The sequence below is a fragment of the Gorilla gorilla genome, chromosome 11 (genome assembly GCF_029281585.2).
Source record: "Gorilla gorilla gorilla isolate KB3781 chromosome 11, NHGRI_mGorGor1-v2.1_pri, whole genome shotgun sequence".
Lineage (NCBI taxonomy): Eukaryota > Metazoa > Chordata > Mammalia > Primates > Hominidae > Gorilla > Gorilla gorilla.
In genome coordinates this window covers 138,491,711-138,510,897 of record NC_073235.2, presented here as the reverse complement: position 1 = coordinate 138,510,897, position 19,187 = coordinate 138,491,711, and the positions used below count along the sequence as shown (strand labels likewise).

General features: G+C 46.2%; 1 protein-coding gene across 16 annotated transcripts in view; it reads right to left on the bottom strand.

The window, feature by feature from the left end:
• AGAP1 (ArfGAP with GTPase domain, ankyrin repeat and PH domain 1) overlaps window positions 1–19,187 on the bottom strand; it is a 636,895-nt gene that overhangs the window by 312,186 nt on the left and 305,522 nt on the right. For all 16 annotated transcript variants that reach the window (XM_019022384.4, XM_019022385.3, XM_004033402.4 and 13 more), the window contains one exon: window positions 12,662–12,754. In XM_019022384.4, the coding sequence (XP_018877929.1) occupies window positions 12,662–12,754 (93 nt within the window). The remainder of the gene's footprint in view (window positions 1–12,661; window positions 12,755–19,187) is intronic.

Here is a 19,187-nt window from a genome sequence, read left to right as displayed (position 1 = left end):
GGAGGTTGCGGTGAGCTGAGATCACACCACTGCACTCCAGCCTGGGCAACAAGAGCAAAACTCCGTCTCAAAAAAAAAAAAAGAAAAAAGAAAAAAGAAAAAAGAAAAAAAAAAAAGCCATTTTACACAATTAACCTATGCTACCTAGTGCTACTACCACCAGCAACCTGCCTACCAAATACCCTCCCTGCTGTGTAAACAATGCAAGAGAAAGAACATGTCTCGGAGTGTGCACCATCCGGAAGCACGTGGGAAAGGAGATGTGAAGGATGCACACAGCTATAAACAGGGAAGACAGAGGAGCAAGATCCCAAGATCAGACGGGCATCGGAGGAAAGAAAAGGAAAGAGCACACGTCTCATTGGTTTACCTGGAACAGAAGGCATCTGACACGGGCCTCACGGCTAGGAAAATTTTCATGAGCACAGATTAAAGGGGCTGGTACCAATCAAAGAGTCATCTATTTGTGAGGCGGGAAAGGAAAGAAGCCCTAACTGACTCCCTGTGCCTAGAAAGGGGATCTCAAAGTATGGCTCCTGGATTAGCAGCATCAGCAACACTTGAGAACACAGAAATACAATCTCCTGCCAGGCGCAGTGGCTCATGCCTGTAATCCCAGCACTCTGGGAGGCGGAGGTGGGTGGATTGCCTGAGCTCAGGAGTTTGAGACCAGCCTGGGCAACATGGCAAAACCCTATCTCTATTAAAAATACAAAAAATTAGCCAGGTATGGTGTGCACTTGTAGTCTCAACTACTTGGGAGGCTGTTATGAGGATCAATTCAACACGGGAGGCAGAGGTTGCAGTGAGCCAAGATATTGCACCATTTTACTTCAGCCTGGGTGTCAGAGTAGACTCTGTCTCCAAAAAAAAAAAAAAAAGAAATACAATTTCCCGATACTCGATTCTGACCTACTCAGGCAACCTCTGGGCCCACAGGGACTCCGATGAACACTGGAGCTCAAGGACCTCATCTGATCTTGATCCAGGTGCCAGACAGCACAGACTTTCCAGGACAGCCCCGCGTAAAACAGCCTGCCTTGCTGGTGCCCCACCAGGAAAGTACACTGTGTACTTGATGCTTGATCTCGCACAGAAAAGATGGCCATGGGCCGGGCATGGTGGCTCACGCCTGTAATCCCAGCACTTTGGGAGACCGAGGCAGGTGGATCACCTAAGGTCAGGAGTTCAAGAACAGCCTAACGTGGTGAAACCCCATCTCTACTAAAAATACAAAACTTAGTCGGGCGTGGTGGCATGTGCCTGTAATCCCAGCTACTTAGAGGATGAGGCAGGAGAACTGCTTGAGGTCAGGAGTTCGAGACCAGCCTGACTAACATGGTGAAACCCTGCCACTACTAAAAATACAAAACGTAGCTGGGCATGGTGGCCCATGCCTGTAATCCCAGCTACTTGGGAGGCTGAGGCAGGAGAATAGCTTGAACCCGGGTGACAGAGGTTGCAGTGAGCAGAGATCATGCCATTGCACTCTAGCCTGGGTGACAGAGCAAGACTCTGTCTCAAAAAAAAAAAAAAAAAAAAAAAAGACGGTCATGGTGAGCACAGACGGCATGGGGCGGGAAGGGGATGCAACAGCATAGGCTTTTCTAGAATGTTTCAGAGAGGACTCCTGGATTTGAATCCCAGCTCTTCCACTCACGTGGAGCTATGTAACATCGGTCTCATACCTTAACATCCCTGAACCTCAAACTCTTCGTCTAGAACAGAGCAGCAAGTTGTATCTTCGGTTGGTGGAGGATTAAATGAGGTCCAATGATGAAGCATCCAACGTAATGTACAATACGTACTCGGCATGTAACTGCCAGCATTCTTATTACAAGTCTCACACGATAATAATGTGGTTGATTCTGATGAGTTTTTAAGCAGAAGGAAAGGTTAGGGAGTAAATATTGCAGGGAGCAGATCAGATTGAACTAGGAGGACTAGACTTGGGACGGCCCTAAGATGTTAATAGCATTTTGAAATGTTTCTGTTTTCACCAGTCTGCAAACATTAACTATAGTATTAGGTATTTTATAGACAATGTCTAACTAGGAACATATTTCCCAAACTAACAAACTCTTCTTTTTTTTGAGACAGAGTCTCACTCTGTTGCCCAGGCTGGAGTGCAGTGGTGCGATCGCAGCCCGCTGCAACCTCCCCGTCCCGGGTTCAAGCGATTCTCCTGCCTCAGGCTCCCGAGTAGTTGGAATTACAGGCATGCGCCACCGTGCCCGGCTACTTTTTGTCTTTTTGGTAGAGACGGGGTTTCGCCATGTTGGCCAGGCTGGTTTTGAACTCCTGGCCACAACTGATCTGCCTGCCTCGGCCTCCCAAAGTGCTGGGATTACAGGCATGACGCACCGCACCCAACCTAAAACAAACAAACTCTTCTATGCCTACTTTATAATATTTACATTCCTATATATTTAATTATAGCTGTCAGCTTTGGTACCAAGGAAATAGTGTTTTTGGTTTCAAAACTTGGCCTTCAGTGAGTCAGTTAAAAGTAAATTGTTTTACTTTTAGATGTAGGAGAGGAAAAAGTGTTTTTGCTACTCAAAGCTATCTGATAAAAATGTCATTGTCTGATGACTTTCCTGAAAAGCCTCAAAAGGGGACTGTGAAGACTTCTTAAGCCGCCATCTTCTTTAGAACTTGTGGAGCCGAAGGCTCTGGAGTAGGCAACAAGCAAAACCATGTCATAGGGGTGTGTGAGGGAGAACCACAGCGACAGTCTTGGGACAGAGTGCACAGTCTGGGCTTTCCTGACCATTTCTGGGAAAACGTGTCTGGTCTAAGAGCCATGCCAAGTGCCATAAGTTCCACGGTTGCTGTTTCTAAACAAAACATGAAATTCTGGCAGCCAGTGATTCTCTCTGCCAGGAGAGGTGCTTGTTTGGTTGTCAAATCCTCTATTCACAAAGGACAAAACTCAGCTTGGGAGAAGTCCTATTCCACAGTCCAAGTTCCTACACGAGGAGAAACTGAGTCTGCTGTCAGGAACTGTTAAATAAATACTGCAGAACTGAAATAAGACTTTAATGATATGATTTCCTCGGAAGTCTTGGTCTTGGTAGATATCTTTTTTTTTTTCTTCTTTTTGAGACAGAGATCAAAAAAGGAGTCCAGTAGCATGATCTTGGCTCACTGCAACCTCCGTCTCCTGGGTTCAAGCGATTCTCATGCCTCGGCTTCCCAGGTAGGTGGGATTACAGGTGCACACCACGATGTGTAGCTAATTTTTGTATTTTTAGTAGAGATGGGTTTTTGCTATGTTGGCCAGGCTGGTCTTGAACTCCTGGCCTCAGGTGATCCACTCACCTCGGTCTCCCAAAGTGCTGACATGACAGGCGTGAGCCACCACACCCAGCTGGTAGACATCTGTTTCTATGTAGTGTTTGCAAATAGCCAAAGACTGTGGGAAGTAGTCAGAGTTACTTGTCATGTGTGGGGATTTTAACCTTTAAGGTGAAAGGCCTCCTAAGTCTGACCTGGAGTCTCTGCACTCCTGCTCTTTCTTTCTTTCCTTTTTTTTTTTTGAGACGGAGTCTCGCTCTGCCACCCAGGCTGGAGTGCAGTGGTGCGATCCTGGCTCGCTGCAACCTCCGCCTCCCAGGTTCATGCGATTCTCCTGCCTCAGGCTCCCAAGTAGCTGGGACTACAGGCACCCGCCACCATGCCTGGCTACTTTTTTGTATTTTTAGCAGAGACGGGGGTTTTACCATGTTAGTCAGGATGGTCTCGATCTCCTGACCTTGTGATCCACCCACCTCGGCCTCCCAAAGTGCTGGGATTACCAGCATGAGCCACTATGCCCAGCTGTATCTTTCTTTCAGTAATGAAGTGAGTATACAGCTATCTTTATACCTGGGAGAAATTAACCAAAACACAAAACACCTCAGCCACTGTCAAAGCAACCAGTGGCACAACTGACGGACAGTGGGCACCTGCTCAATCCACAGGCTCTTCCTGAACATCCCCAGCTGCAGGCCCAACATTTACCCGCGGCCCTGAGGAGCTGCCTCTGCAAGGGAAGGGAGCTTTGGTTTTCAAAACCATCCTGAAGGAGGTCTCCCATGGATGGGACTGAAAGGCCTCAACAGCTGTAAAACGCACTGCACAGAGTGAGAGCTATGCACCTGGTATAAGGATTCGTTCCAGCAACAGTCTTATTTCAAATGACAACAGTTTACCACAACTTAGGAAAGTTTCAATGGAAACCCCCAAGTCGGAGTACTTTGAGTCTCGTATGCTTCCTATCTAACGCATGCGGCCTCTTCAAGTAAGTTTTTCTTTTTTATTCTCAAATACGTTGGTTAGAAATCAAGTGGCCTTACCTTATATGACCAGGAAGGCCTAAGCTAGGACATTCCAGAGGGAAAGAACATGGCAGATGGCTCTCGGTCACACAGAGCTCAGCTCCCGTCGCAGCTCTGCTACTACCCAGCTGTGTGTTACAGGATGAAATATGTCCCCCCAAAATTTGCATGTTGAAGCCCTCACCCGCAGTGGGACTGTATCTGGAGACAAGGTTAAATGACGTACAGATGGGGTCCTGATTCAATGGGACTGGCATCATTATAAGAAAAAGAGACACCAGGCGTGTGCGCACATGGAGTCCAGGCCACGGGAGGACACAGCAAGAAGGCAACAGGCTCAAGCCAAGGAGAGGGCTCTCCAGAAACGGGCTCTGCAGGGCCTTGTCTTGGACCTCCAGCCTTTAGAACCGAGAGATCAACTTGTGCTGTTTAATCCGCCCAGGCTGCAGGATTTCATTATGGCAGCCCTGGGGACTCATGCGCTGTGTGGGGCTGCCGGGCATGCCCCACCGTCTCCACAAGCCTTAATGTTCTCATATGGGAAAGGGGAGCGTGGCACTTCCTAGGTAAGGGGGACAGCAGTAGAAAGCTCTAGCACAGGGCACTCGGAAAAGTGGTCAATAAACGCTGGTTACCGCCAAGACTCTGGTACATCAGAACTCCCATCATCTCAAACCCTATGGGGACAGAGTAAGAAGGGGAGGGAGATCCACTCCGTGCGGCTATGAGTCTCTAACCCGCCACACCACTGCTCCTATAAATAATATGGGGAAATCAACCCTTCTCTGCAGAGCAGCCAGAGTCCTTGGCAAGCAGATACCCTGGGCCTTTAGGACCCTCCTCCCCACTTCCTCCTGAACCCCTCCATCCGCAGCTCTGCTCTCTGCCTCCTTCCTGTTCTGCCACCACCTACTTGTATGTCCCAGTCCAATGGGATTGTCCCCACCTCCATTTCCCTGTCCTTCCCTCACCCTCTCCTGTCTAACTCAGTAGAATTCACCATTCCTTGGCGTGACACCCGTCCACTTGCACTGGGGGTCATGGGATGGGATCGTCAGTACACACCTGAGCTGAGCCCGGGGGCTGCAGACACCTTCTGCCTCCTCCAGCCCTAGGAGAGGACCCAGGGCATGTCACACAGGGACCAGTGAACAATTGTTACTAGTTGATCAAATCTGATAACAAATAATTCCAGAAATAAGTATCTTTTTGATTCATCAAGACAAAAACAAGTTCTGGCAACATTAACTTTGAGAATCTTTCCTCTACTTGTAGGAGAGTTTGTATTTCTGAGCTCATGGGGAACTGGATTTCACCACCACTGTTCAACTTTTAAAGAAAATAAGCACTATTTTGCTGAAACAAATCACTTAGATATTATCCCGGTGAAATGGGAGGCAGGCAGGGAAGTGCTGGGTAGAGAAGGGCAGGCTCCCTGGCGAGAGCTCCACCCTTGGGCCTGTGCCCACAGACATAGGTGAGGACAGGCATTCCAGTTCTTGCGCCCAAACACTGCATTTTCCAAGACCACCCTGGCCTGCCACTACCCCCATCCTGTGCCTATAAAAACCCCGAGACCCTAGTGGGCACACACACAAGCTGCTGGGTGTCGAGAGGAGCACACCGGCAGAAGAACACACCAACAGACTCTGGCAGGCCACCAACGGCAGAACGATGTGGGTGACATGGAATTCAGCCGGGGGCGGTAGGAGGAGAGTCCGGCCACTGAGTGGCCCGACTCCAGGGTAAGACCACCTTCCCACTCCATCCCCCTTCTGGCTACCATCCATCTGCTGAGAACTACTGGCACCACTCATTAAACGTTGCACTCATTCTCCAAGCTGACGTGTGATCCAATTCTTCCAGTACACTAAGGCAAGAACCCTGGGATACAGAAACCCTCTGTCCTTGCAATAAGGCAGAGGGACTAACTGAGCTGAGGATCACAGGCAGCCTGTGGACAGCCAAACCGAAAAGCACACGGTAACACACGCCCACTGGGGCTTCAGGAGCTGTGAACGCCCAGCCCTAGACCATGCTGTGGGATCGCAGCCCATGCTCCCCACAACCCGCCTGTCTGCCTGCCCGCCCCCCTAGGGGTCTGAGCTGCGGGACACCGAAGAAGTGAGCCACAGCCCATCACATGCCCTGCGAGGGAGAGATAAAGGAACTTTTCCTGTTTCACCAGCCCTGGATAATGGATACACAGAGGACACACTGAGTCTTAAAACGAACTTCCGTTCTTGGAAACGCCATTCTGTTAGCATGGCAGTTGGTCGTGTATGATGCACCTAGAGCTACACTACTTCCTATCACCCTCATGCAACCCTCACGGCCAAGGGAAGTATTCTTTTCGATTGCTTTGCAGATTTGTGTATAAAGATGGATTTTGTGCTTTGGGTAAAGTAATTCCAAATAAACATTCTGCACATCTTGTGAGGAACATATTGTCACCCACCAATGTTGCCAAAAGGGCGGGGATGTAGGGGAGGGTGTGCCCGATATACTCAAAGACGGATGACTGTCATTTCACGTGTAGGCCTCCAGATATTCTGGACTGTTCTGGCAATGACAGTATGAGATTTGAGGAGTCAAAGTAAAAGCACTGATACACCTGCCTGGCTATTACATTAACCATCGTAACTGGGCTGGGTCTGTTGTGAACCGGGCTGAATATAAGACTCTCAGGGAGTTGTTCACCCAAGTGAGGTCAATTAGCTTGCAGGGCACGGCAGTTCACTCTGTAAATTATCTGCTTCTGGGGAGCAAAACGGGCCCCTATGCCCAGGCAGAGCTGATTTGCCACGTGGGTGGACATCGTACGCTCGGCGAGCCTCTTGCTCACCTTGGTTCCTCAATGGTGGGACTTAATAAACGTGAGCCGTCCTCCTGTAAACCTCTGCCTACGCAGAGAGGCCGCAGGCCTGTGCAGCTCCTCTCTCCATGCCCCTGAAGGAAGGGCACTGCCATTCCTCTCCATCTCCTCCGATCTCTATCAAGTTTCAGCGTGGTCTTCACATTTGTTTCCTCCATGAAAGCAGCACACGCCGGTGAGGCAGTCAACCAACTCACTGTGACCACTGTCAAAGTTTCAGGAGCTGTTAACGCGGGTGTCATTAGGCTGCTTTCATTCTGCCCATGCCACACAATACACCCCTCGTGTTGATCCCAGGTACCAGACAACACAGGTCGGTGGCCTGCGGCAGGCTGGACGAGGGGATTAACTCCAGAGGTTCCTTTCACTTAATTGACAATTGCCTCTTTCTACTCGACTGAGAATCAAAACACGCACGGCTTCAAAACAGTTCACAGGCCCGATGGCGGGTGCGGCGGGCTTGCCCTGGGCAGGCCGGCTCTTCCTCTGACAGCTTGGGAAGGCTTTTCCCACGGCTTCAGATGGCTGCTGGGAAATGACTGCTCTCACAGCTGACTCCCTGGAGGTAGCCATGACATCAGGGTTCAAGGTCAAAATGAAGACTTAAAAAAAAAAAGTTTTTTTGAGGGATGTTGTTCCTTTGGGGCATCCACCGAGCATCACAAAAGGGAGCGTGCCCGATGGAGGGTCCCCCGCAGCGCCCTGCAGCCCAAAGAACTGAGAAACAGCACCTTGGCGGGCATCGCAGAGGACGGACCAGAGTGGGTGGCCTGCAAGAAAAGGACCCCCAGCATGTGACCACCGCAGCTGTCAACAGGGCTGCTGCCTCCTGATGCACACGTCTTTGCCTACCTTTCTTCAAGGCAAGCAGAGACCTGGTTCTCTCAAAACATCAGCCAGGTGATCAAATAAACACAAAACTTCCAAAAGTCGTAGGCAGTGTTTTTCCCATGAATCTCTAAGAGCTCTCTGTGAGTCCTGCTAGCACTTAAATCCTTAAACACAAAACCAAGAGCGCGAGACACCCTGGCCAAAGCTGGGCCGGGCCAGGGGCGGCCCCTCTGAGGGGTCTGCATGACAGGGAGGGGTCGTCCCCATAGCCTGAGGTAAGAGCACGCCCCGCACACTTTCTGTATTTCTCATTCCTGACTAACCCTAGGAATGCCAATCCCCTGATGGTCCAACCACGAACCAGGGACGGCGAATAATGAGTAAATACAGTTGGCCTGTCTGAAAAAGGAAGAAAAGACTCCCAAATGGAAGCATGATAAGGCAAAGATGGTATCTTCTATTCTTTTTTATTCTCTGAAACCTCAGGAGACAACACAAAGTCTCAAAAGATGTAGTGAGGAGGTTCTGTGTGTCCCCACCAAGTAAAAATGATACGCTTTCAATTGCGTAAGCACGATGAGATAAACTGAGCACGATTTTCAAAAAATTCAAATCCTTCTAGCGTACGCTACCAAGTACAAGGCAAGTCTTGAACGGTTTATGCAGCCTGGACATCAGAGGCAGGAGGGGATGGGCCAGGTTCTCTGGCCGGGGCTCTGCGAAGGGCAGGGAGGAGGCCAAGACGTATGGCTGTGTATCTGTACTCAAATATAGAGATTAAAAAATGCTAAAGAGAAAGAAAGAAAGGAGAGCACACAGCTGCTGTCCCCCAAACAGACCTCCCATCTGCCACCCACGATTTGCATGTCACCTTCTCCGGGCTCATTTGTACTTCATTAACTGCCATTGACTTAACAAGATTTATGCAAATGGCACCATAGGAGCTCCCTAACTCCCACTGCAATCAAGTGATTATGTATGTACAACTCTCCACAGCAATGAAAAATTAATACGTGACAAACCCACTCGCCGCTGAGCTGGGCCTCTGGCTTTTCTTTTTCTTGCTTTGCTTTTTAATTTTTACTCGAATAGACCTTATCTTATTAGTAAAAAAAAAAAAAAAAAAAAAAAAGAAACCGAATTCTCTGAACCAACCTCCTCCAAGGCCCCAGAAAGGACACCAAAGGAGAAGTAGACCCAGGTCCACAAGAAATGAAGTTATAGTCCAGAAAATAAGTCATATTCTTGATGGGGAATCTTTAATCGGGAGAAAGAAGAAAGAGACAACGTCATTGACCATCATGATTCGGCGAGCTCCCACAATGAGGTGGGGGGAGCCTGGGTGCTTACGGCGAACGAGATATCAGATGGAAGTGAAAGGGGGTTAACATAAGCCACTGCGACACGTACTATCTGTAAACTCTGGGGTTAGGTTGCAGAGAGTGTTGAAGGCTGCCTTGCCTGGAACCTAAACCATCCGTTACAAGACTCCTGTTGGGGGAAAGAAGAGTCTGCATTAGCAACTCCACGCAGGTTGCTGGGGTTCTAAAACGACTCCTCTGCCATTAGGCAAAGGTCCATTAGCTGGTGTGTGAGGCTTCCATCATGCAGACCCGAGTCTTTCACATGGGCTGAGCATTAAGACACAGTTCTCTGCAGCAAGTGACAAGAACAGAGAACATGTTTGCGGCAAACACGGTAAGGATCACCCGGAGAATGGCTGAGCAGGGCTGTGTTATCCCTGGAGAAACATGTTGCTGCAGGCAGTCTCAGAAGTTTCTTTATACAGTCGTAAGATATTTTTGTCTCAGGTCGTGGTTCACTTACTTAATTTAAAACATGTAACTTTGCTTCCTAAGCTTTCTGAAGGTTTTTCATCAATGGGCAGTGGAGAGAGCGCAGACATAGGGGCAGAGAGGCCTGGTCTGAATCCTTGGACCTACTTCCTAGCTGCCTGGTATAGGGCCCTCCCTATCTCTGTGTTTAAAATAAGGAGAACACAGCTACCATAACTGTGGCAGTGTCGAGGATTAAGTGGGATCTTGTATGAACAGCACTTACATAATAAGCACTCATTTAATTGTTCATTTATTCAACAAATAATTTGGTTGAGTTTCTAGAATATGGCCATCAGGCTCCATCCCCTGCAATCCTCTTATTTCATTTCCACGCTGAAGTCATCACACCAGGAGGGTCAGGAATTCAGGCTACCTGAAGTGATCTATGTCCCTTTAGAAACAAGGGCACACACAGGGATGTGAGATGGATCGATATAACAGTCTGCAAACCCACATCAATCCGCCCGATGCACACAGAGGCTTTGACAAGGGTGCCCCGAACATGACTAATTTAAAAATCCAGTTTTGCTAACATTTAAAAATTCTCTGTGGAACCTCCACATCTAACTGCTTCAAGGGCTTCAGACATCATCCAGTTCCCCATTTTACAGATGAGGCACCCGAGGCCTGGAGAGCTGGCCACGGGGGCACTCTGCTGGGACAGGTGTGGATTTGAGGAGGGAGCTGTCTGTGGCTGCAAGAGGGGGACAATTAGGAGGGACAAGCAGCTCCCTGTGCCCAGGAGTCACCGGGAAATCAGACCATGATTTAGATTTCAATGAGATTCCTTTGAACATTCACAATCGAAAGGCTTCCAAGGACTGGATAATACTCATTTTACGCTTGACGGTCAATTCCAATCTGCACACATATTGAAAAGCTAGCCTGCAAAGCTAGCCCCCCTCCACAGATGAGCAAGGTACAAATTGAATGGAGGTTCCAATTACACCGGGGGCCCGCCTGGCTTGCACAGAGGGACTCCCGCCAGGCTGGTGAGCGCTCCCACCCAAATCACCCAAATCAACCACAGACAGGCATTAAGAAAACAGTCTATTATTAAGTTTTAATATTCCCCAAAGGAAATGTCCTGGTACCAGTTTATGAAAAAGAATGATTTTTATAATTGATTTTTTATAATTCCAGTTGAAAAAGGTAACAGTGGCATAAACATTACACATTAACATTAGCTTATTATGCAGAGTTAGGTTATAAATAAATGCACCAAGAAAGAATAAGCAACTATGTGCACGGACCTCTAAAGTGTTTTATAGTGAAAACACCACCCACCATCCAAGTGGAAAGTTCTGTTGTTGTCGTCTTTGAATATATGGAGGGAAGAGAATTTCTCCTAAAGGTGCCCCCGGCCAATCCATATATTTGCGGCCCAGTAGATGATCGTGTGTCTTACATAGATGCCTGAGGGCCCTGGTGATGACCTGCAGGCCTCCTTCTTCTCTGCCTGGCAAAGGCGTGCCCTGTGAGCAAGGAAGGAGAAAGCTTGCTCCCGGGCAGGGTCGGTTACGCTGTGGGCAGAGGTGTGGTTTTTGCAGTAGTTCCTGGGCTCCTGGGGAAACTCTGTGGACTCCCTCCTCTGGTCTCACCCAAGATGCCGTGGCCCTATTTAACCGCTTCCTCTCCCACATCTTCACGCCGATACTGGCTGGCCCCTCTCTAAGGCTGCGTTCCTATTTGCTTCAAATGGACGAAACCTGCACCACCAGAATAATCCAACTCCATGTGTGGAAAGACTCTCCCCTTTTTAAGGGCAGCCAGTGCCTACACAGTTCCTAAGGGATTACTGACACTGTGCAGGTGCCCGCAGGAGAGAGGAGAGCAAAGCAGTGAGCTGGACCGGAGGTGCACACCGGTCACAAGCCCTGTGCCTGAGAGGCGGAGCCATTCTCCTGCCCACAGAGGCTTCTGCTCAAGAAGGATGCACTCTAAATCAATTGGCTTTCTTTAACAAACCAAAAGATGACATTTCAGAAGCCACTGTGTGGGGTTGAACTCTATTTTTATTCTCCTTGGAAATCAAACCACAATCTACGTCACACGTGGACTCCAGGGTTTTTTTTTTTTTTTCTTATTGGAGATATAAAGTGATTTAGAATCCGGTTTCTGGGCTAATGAAACCCTGTTCCAGGCTAGCAACATAGGCCAAAACAAATGGTTGAATTCAAGTCCTGTTGTGTAATGAGGAAGTTTAATTAAGGCCCCATATTACAGCTGTAAATGTTCCTTTATATAATAAGGTCTAAATGAAACCGAACCTAATCAAAGTTACAATTCCTTCATTAGCAAATTACAAACAAGAGCGCACAGCTGACACACCGGCTATGATTATCACAACTAATTGCCTCGTTGTTACAAACCAGCCTGAAACAGCGTTCAGATGTCCGTCTGTGAGAGCAAATTAGGGCCACGTCGGGCTGTTCCCGTGATCACAAGGGGCTCTTGTAGGCGATCTGAGTTACCCCTGTTGCCCGGCGGCCCGCGGCCCAATCAAAGCCGTGCTACAAAGGCAGCCTTTGAAAGCTCTCAGCCTGGAAACGCACTCCATATGCAGGCGGGCAGCCCGCACTTCATTAGGTCTGTTGTCTCCGTTCCCTCTTCTCATTCTAATGATCCCATTTGAATACACACAGGAACTCTGCTAATTGATGTCAAGTGAGAGACTTCTACATTCATCAACAGAGCACATCAGACAGACCTTGGTGCGAGAGCCAGCATCATCTCCAGGAAGACCTGAGGTGTATCTCGGGCGACAGGGAGGGAAGGATGGGGAGGCTGCTCACCTGTTTAATTGGGATGGCTCGGCCGCTCCCAATGCTGTCCGCACGACTCTCCAGGCCTTTCTTCTCTTTGTCTGGGTCGCTCCCTTTCCGAGACTGCAAAGCAAAAGGAAAGTTGGCATCTGGGTAAGGGCTGTGGTTCACAGACGGGGCTCTGCCCGTTTGCAGAATTCCTGCCAATACACATTTAGAAAACGCGCGATCTATGTGTGCGCACAGACACGTCCGACGAGCAGACGGCTCAGTAGTTCATCTCCACTGACTCATCATTTTTAAAGAGAATCGTCTAAACTTTCCCCGACTTTTCCACCACAAAATTATCTAATTCTTTTTTAAAAAGTTCAAAATTCAATTACTAGAATCCAATGGGCCATATGGGAAAGTAACGCCCAACAGAAAAACACACTTGAAAGCTGCAGTTCACACAGCCGAGGAAAAAACGGGCTGTTCAATGTTTATTTGGAAAATCTACTACATAAACATATGTATTTAATTAATGTTTGAATGATTTTAAAATTCTGTTAACTAGTCAGCTGTGCGATTTAACGGCACACCCTTGATTAGCATCAATGTGCTGTTAACATTTTCCGTTTATTGCTTCTGGATGGTTGGAAAATGGCAAATTCGAAGTTAAGCTAGTGGACAATACCACAAAAAATAATGAAGGGAAAAAAAACCCCCTGAAAATCGCCTTTGGACAAAAGGTCAGTATTTGGGAAATAATGAACAGCTGTATTTGACAAGGTCCTGAGTCAATTATCTCCGATGCACTGCTGACGTGCTGCGGATGACGAGTGGCTGCCACCGGGCAGGAAGGGTGGCGACCTTTAACCCAGGGAAGCCCCAACCAAAAGCGCACCTTGACTTGGGTAAAAGTGAAGGAGCTCCATCGTCTCAGTCTCCTCTCTCGATGGCATGAGAAAGTGTGAGCACAATGATTTTCTGACAGATTTATTTTATTATGAGAGAAAGATCGGAGACTCGTCCTCCTTAATAACTGTGCTGACAAGTGACAACTTCACTCCATTACTTTTCAATGGGAACATTACTCACGCAATATTGAAAATGGAGACACATTTTCATGTGCTTTTCAAATCTGAGATGATATATGAAATGAACAGACTTTGTGGTGTCCACTGCTACAATGAAAAGCTAATGGAATCCAGGTTCAAAGGGATGTGAGATGGAACAGCTGATTTAAAAAACATACATATTAAAGGGGCAATGTCATGGGTCATAATACAAACGAGGGCTGATGGGACACATTTAGGATTCCAGAAGAGGCTGCTACCAAATTAAGGAGGAGGACAAGAACAGTTCCCATGATGGAAACTCAGATCTAGCACTTCAAAGGGTGCTACTCTCCTGGGCAGCTGTGCTCATTAGGAAACATGCTTCTCAGACGGTGATAAGAGCTGATGCTTATTGAACACCTACTACGTGCCAAGCACTGTGCACTTGTTTCCCCCTTAGGTTGGTGGATGCCTAGAATGAGATGACAGGGAATAAATCAAGCAACAAATATGAAGTTGCAGAAGAATATAAAACGTAAGGTTAACCCTTTAGGCTAGAAGGAAAATAGAGATATTTATCAATTCTTTGTCAAGGGCTCATTTTTCTTTTTAATTAACTCTTAATACTGTATAGTGAGAGCTACACATAACCTTAAATTCTTTTCTCCACATCTCAGTTGATGAGAAAAGCTGGCTCCTGAGGTTCCTAGTTTTAAAATGAATTTCAAAGCACACAGTGATAACATTAAAAAAATTTTTTTTAATTAACAAAGAATATTTAAGAGTACTTTGGGAATTTTACAAATTCTAAATTTCTAAATTTGGAAATCCATCTTCATTATTCTAGTTAATTAAACCAGAATAATTAACAAAACAAACATTAAAAAAATTAACATCTTCCTGTAACAAGGCAGCACATCTGTCCCCCCAGCCACTCCATTCTCAGAGCAGAATTTCAGATTCCACTTGAAATGGGAAGAAACAGCTCATTGCCCTGCTGTAAACACCTCAGAACATGAACTGTGAACCACCAAACTCAATATCTGATCACACACTTTGAGATAAAAGAGACTGAAACTTTGGTAAGACTTCATTGCAAAAATAAAACAAAAATTTCCTGACAACTTTAACAATTTGCCGGAGACAGTCAAAAAACTAAAATTTCGGGAAAGAACAGTGGCAAGATGTTAGGCAAAAGAGTTTGCTGTACCTCAGCCCACAGTTACTTTGTCTACATCAGGCTGTATCCATAAAATTTAAATCCAACAACCAGACTAAATCAAATCCAATGGACACAGACACCCCAGCATATACAAATTCCCAGTAAGGTTTCCTTTCTCTGCTAACTTGGGAGACTTCATCACTAATGGCACATCCTTCCGTGACGCTGGAATAGATCCGAGGAATCATCAGACACAAGGCAGCCCTCAGCACCCACGGCGTCTGCCAGGAGTGACCCTGCCCTGCATACAGCCTGCTGCACACTGCCAGAAATGTAACAACAGCAGATCACACCCATCCCAGAAGGGCTGCAGATTTAAAGTCAACGCACAGCAAGCCACCATAGTAACTGCTTAGCCTCCAACAAACACTCGATGCTGAGGAAAGAAAGGTTAAGGTAATCCAATTATCACCTGCTTCTTTACAAAAATGTTTAACTTCCCCTGCCGTGGTGAGAGAAGCCATGGAGGACACTCCCATCAACTAACTACCTGCCTACAGGAACAAGTGCATCATTGCCAAGAGCCCTCTGTATCAAAGAGAAGCCCGTTTTCCCCCTTTCAACCAGTGGCTAAGTCAACAACTGCTGGAACACACTATGGGAGGTACCCAGGAGCTCCTCTGCAAAAACAAATAAATGCCATTGAAACAGTTCTCTTCACACTATGAATTTTGCCGCCTTATTTTTTAATGGCAAGTTTCTGAGCTGGGCAATGTATATTCACAATCTTTGGTTCCTGGGTCCACTTGGCTCTGTTTAATGGTATCAACATTATATGGTAAGCTTTTTAAAAATATCACATAAATAACATCATTATTATAAAGCTTGAAAATGGACAAAGTCATGTAATGTATAATTTCAAGACTCACACTAGAACAAGTTTACAGCATAGACACAGATAATATAGACCAAATTCAGGTTAATGCTGATCCCTGGGCAGACAGGCAGGAGAAACGTGTTCTGGAGGCACATGGAAGGAGCTGCAACTTTTACTTAGGATTTGCTTATTTCTTGCAGTAGCAGCGTAGCAGAAAAGGGCTTGTATTTGATGAATTGTGTGGTGAGTACACATATGTGTTTATTTCTGTATGTTTGAAAAATTTTTCTAATAAAACACTTTAACCACATGTAAACTAGGGCCGCTAAACTAAATTAATTGCTCTAAGAACCCATATTACCAAACTAGGGATTAAATGGATACAGTCTTTTAATGTTTGTTTTTTTTCCAAAGAAATAAGTGAAATAAAATATAACAGTGTTTGATTAGTAGAGTAGAATTCCTACTGCAAATGTAACATATAATTTGGACTAATACAGAGATTTTGTTTGTACTATTTTATAAAAAAGTCATTTATTTTTGTTTAAAAATTGTATATTAATATATGCAAACAAACATCTGGGAGCACAAAATGTTAGCCCAGAGCATTGCATTACAGTGTACTTTATAAAATGTGTAAGAATGGTATCGGAAAAAATGATATGTGCACTACTTAATTAACTATGGCCTCTTTATGATGTTCTAATAAATAAGGTGGATAGTGCCCTTCCAGCTGGGTGTTACAATCCCAGTCTGCACGAATTTTTATTCACTAAGATTGTTTGCATATCATGCATCTGTCCTCTGACTAGACACTTCCAAATAAATACACATTTTGACAGTTTATGCCTATAATCACCAACAACTGCCAGGGATGAAGAGTCTATTCAATTTTACATATTTAAAAACAGAAGAAAACTGGTCATGATAAAAATTTAGTATCTTAATTGCTATGATTTCACAATTAATTTGCCTTCTTTTTGTTCCTTGGATGACACTGACATCTAGTGGAGTTACTATTTCCAGGAACTTCAACTTAAGACTACACCACATGCATCATCACCACCACCACCACTACCATGACAACCATCATCACCATCACCACAACCACAACCATCACAACCACAACCACAACCACAACCATCATCACCACCATCACAACCATCATCACAACCACAACCACAACCATCATCACCATCACAACCATCATCACAACCACAACCATCATCACCACCATCACAACCATCATCACCACCATCACAACCATCATCACAACCACAACCATCATCGCCATCACAAGCACAACCATCATCATCACCATCACAACCATCATCACAACCACAACTATCATCACCATCATCACAACCATCAACACAACCATCATCACAACCACAACCACAACCATCATCACAACCACAACCACAACCATCATCACCATCACAACCATCATCACAACCACAACCACAACCATCATCACCATCACAACCATCATCACCATCACAACCATCACCACCATCACAACCATCACCATCACAATCACAACCATCATCACAACCACAACCATCACCACCACCATCACAACCACAACCATCACCACCATCACAAACATCATCACCATCACAACCATCATCACCACCATCACAGTCATCATCACCACCATCACAACCATCACCATCACCACAATCACAACCATCATCACAACCACAACCATCATCACAACCATCACCACCATCACAACCACAACCATCATCACCACCATCACAACCATCATCACCATCACAACCACAACCATCACCATCACAACCATCATCACAACCACAACCATCACCACAACCATCACCACCACAACCATCATCACCATCACCACAACCATAACCACAACCATCACCACCATCACCATCACAACCACAACCAGCATCATCATCACAACCACAACCATCATCACCACAACCATCACCACCATCACAACCACAACCATCATCACCACCATCACAACCATCATCACCATCACAACCACAACCATCACCATCACAACCATCATCACAACCATCACCACCACAACCATCATCACCATCACCACAACCATAACCACAACCATCACCACCATCACCATCACAACCACAACCAGCATCATCACAATCACCACCATCACAACCACAACCATCATCACAACCATCATCACAACTACAACCATCATCACCACCATCATAACCATCACCATCACAACCATCATCACAACCACAACCATCATCACCACCATCACAACAATCACAACCACAACCATCACAACCACAACCATCATCACAACCATCATCACCATCACCACAACCACAACCATCACCACCATCACCATTATCACAACCATCACCACAACCACAACCATCATCACCATCACAACCACAACCATCACCATCACAACCATCATCACCATCACAACCACAACCATCACCATCACAGCCATCATCACCATCACAACCATCATCACCATCACGACCATCATCACCATCACAACCATCATCACCATCACAACCACCATCATCACAACCACAACCATCACCATCACAACCACAACTATCATCACCATCACAACCATCATCACCATCACCACAATCACAACCATCATCACAACCATCATCACAACCATCATCACAACCATCACCACCACCATCACAACCACAACCATCATCATAACCATCACAACCACAACCATCACCACCATCACAACCATCATCACAACCACAACCATCACCACCATCACAACCATCATCACCATCACAACCATCACCACCATCACAACCATCATCACCATCACCACAACCATCATCACCATCACAACCATCATCACCATCACAACCATCATCACTACAACCATCATCGCCATCACAACCATCACCACCATCACAACCATCATCACCATCACCATCCTCACCACAACCATCATCACCACCATCACAACCATCATCACCATCACAACCACAAGCAGCATCATCATCACAACCATAACCATCACCACCACAACCATCACCACCACCACCACAACCATCATCACCATCACAACCATCATCACCATCACAACCACAACCATCATCACAACCACAACCATCATCACCACAACCACAACCATCATCATCACCACAACCATCATCACCGCCATCATTTTGTTCAATGTCAAACCCACTGAGGACCAACATATGGATCCCTGCCCAGAACTTTCACTGTCTTTTCCTTAAATGCCACGATGCAAACCTATTGCAGTGGTAGCTTCTTTTATAACTCCAAATTTCTATTCCCACTAATGCCAGTGGGACAGCTGGATTCAATTTCTGATCTGATCTCAAATTTATTTTCCAAGATTAAGGAGAAAGATAACAAACACTGGTCACCCTTAGATCCATAGGCAGACCATTATATTATGTGACACATTAACGGTGAAATAGTTAATGGTGATTTTTGGTCACTGTAACAATGAGTTTTTAC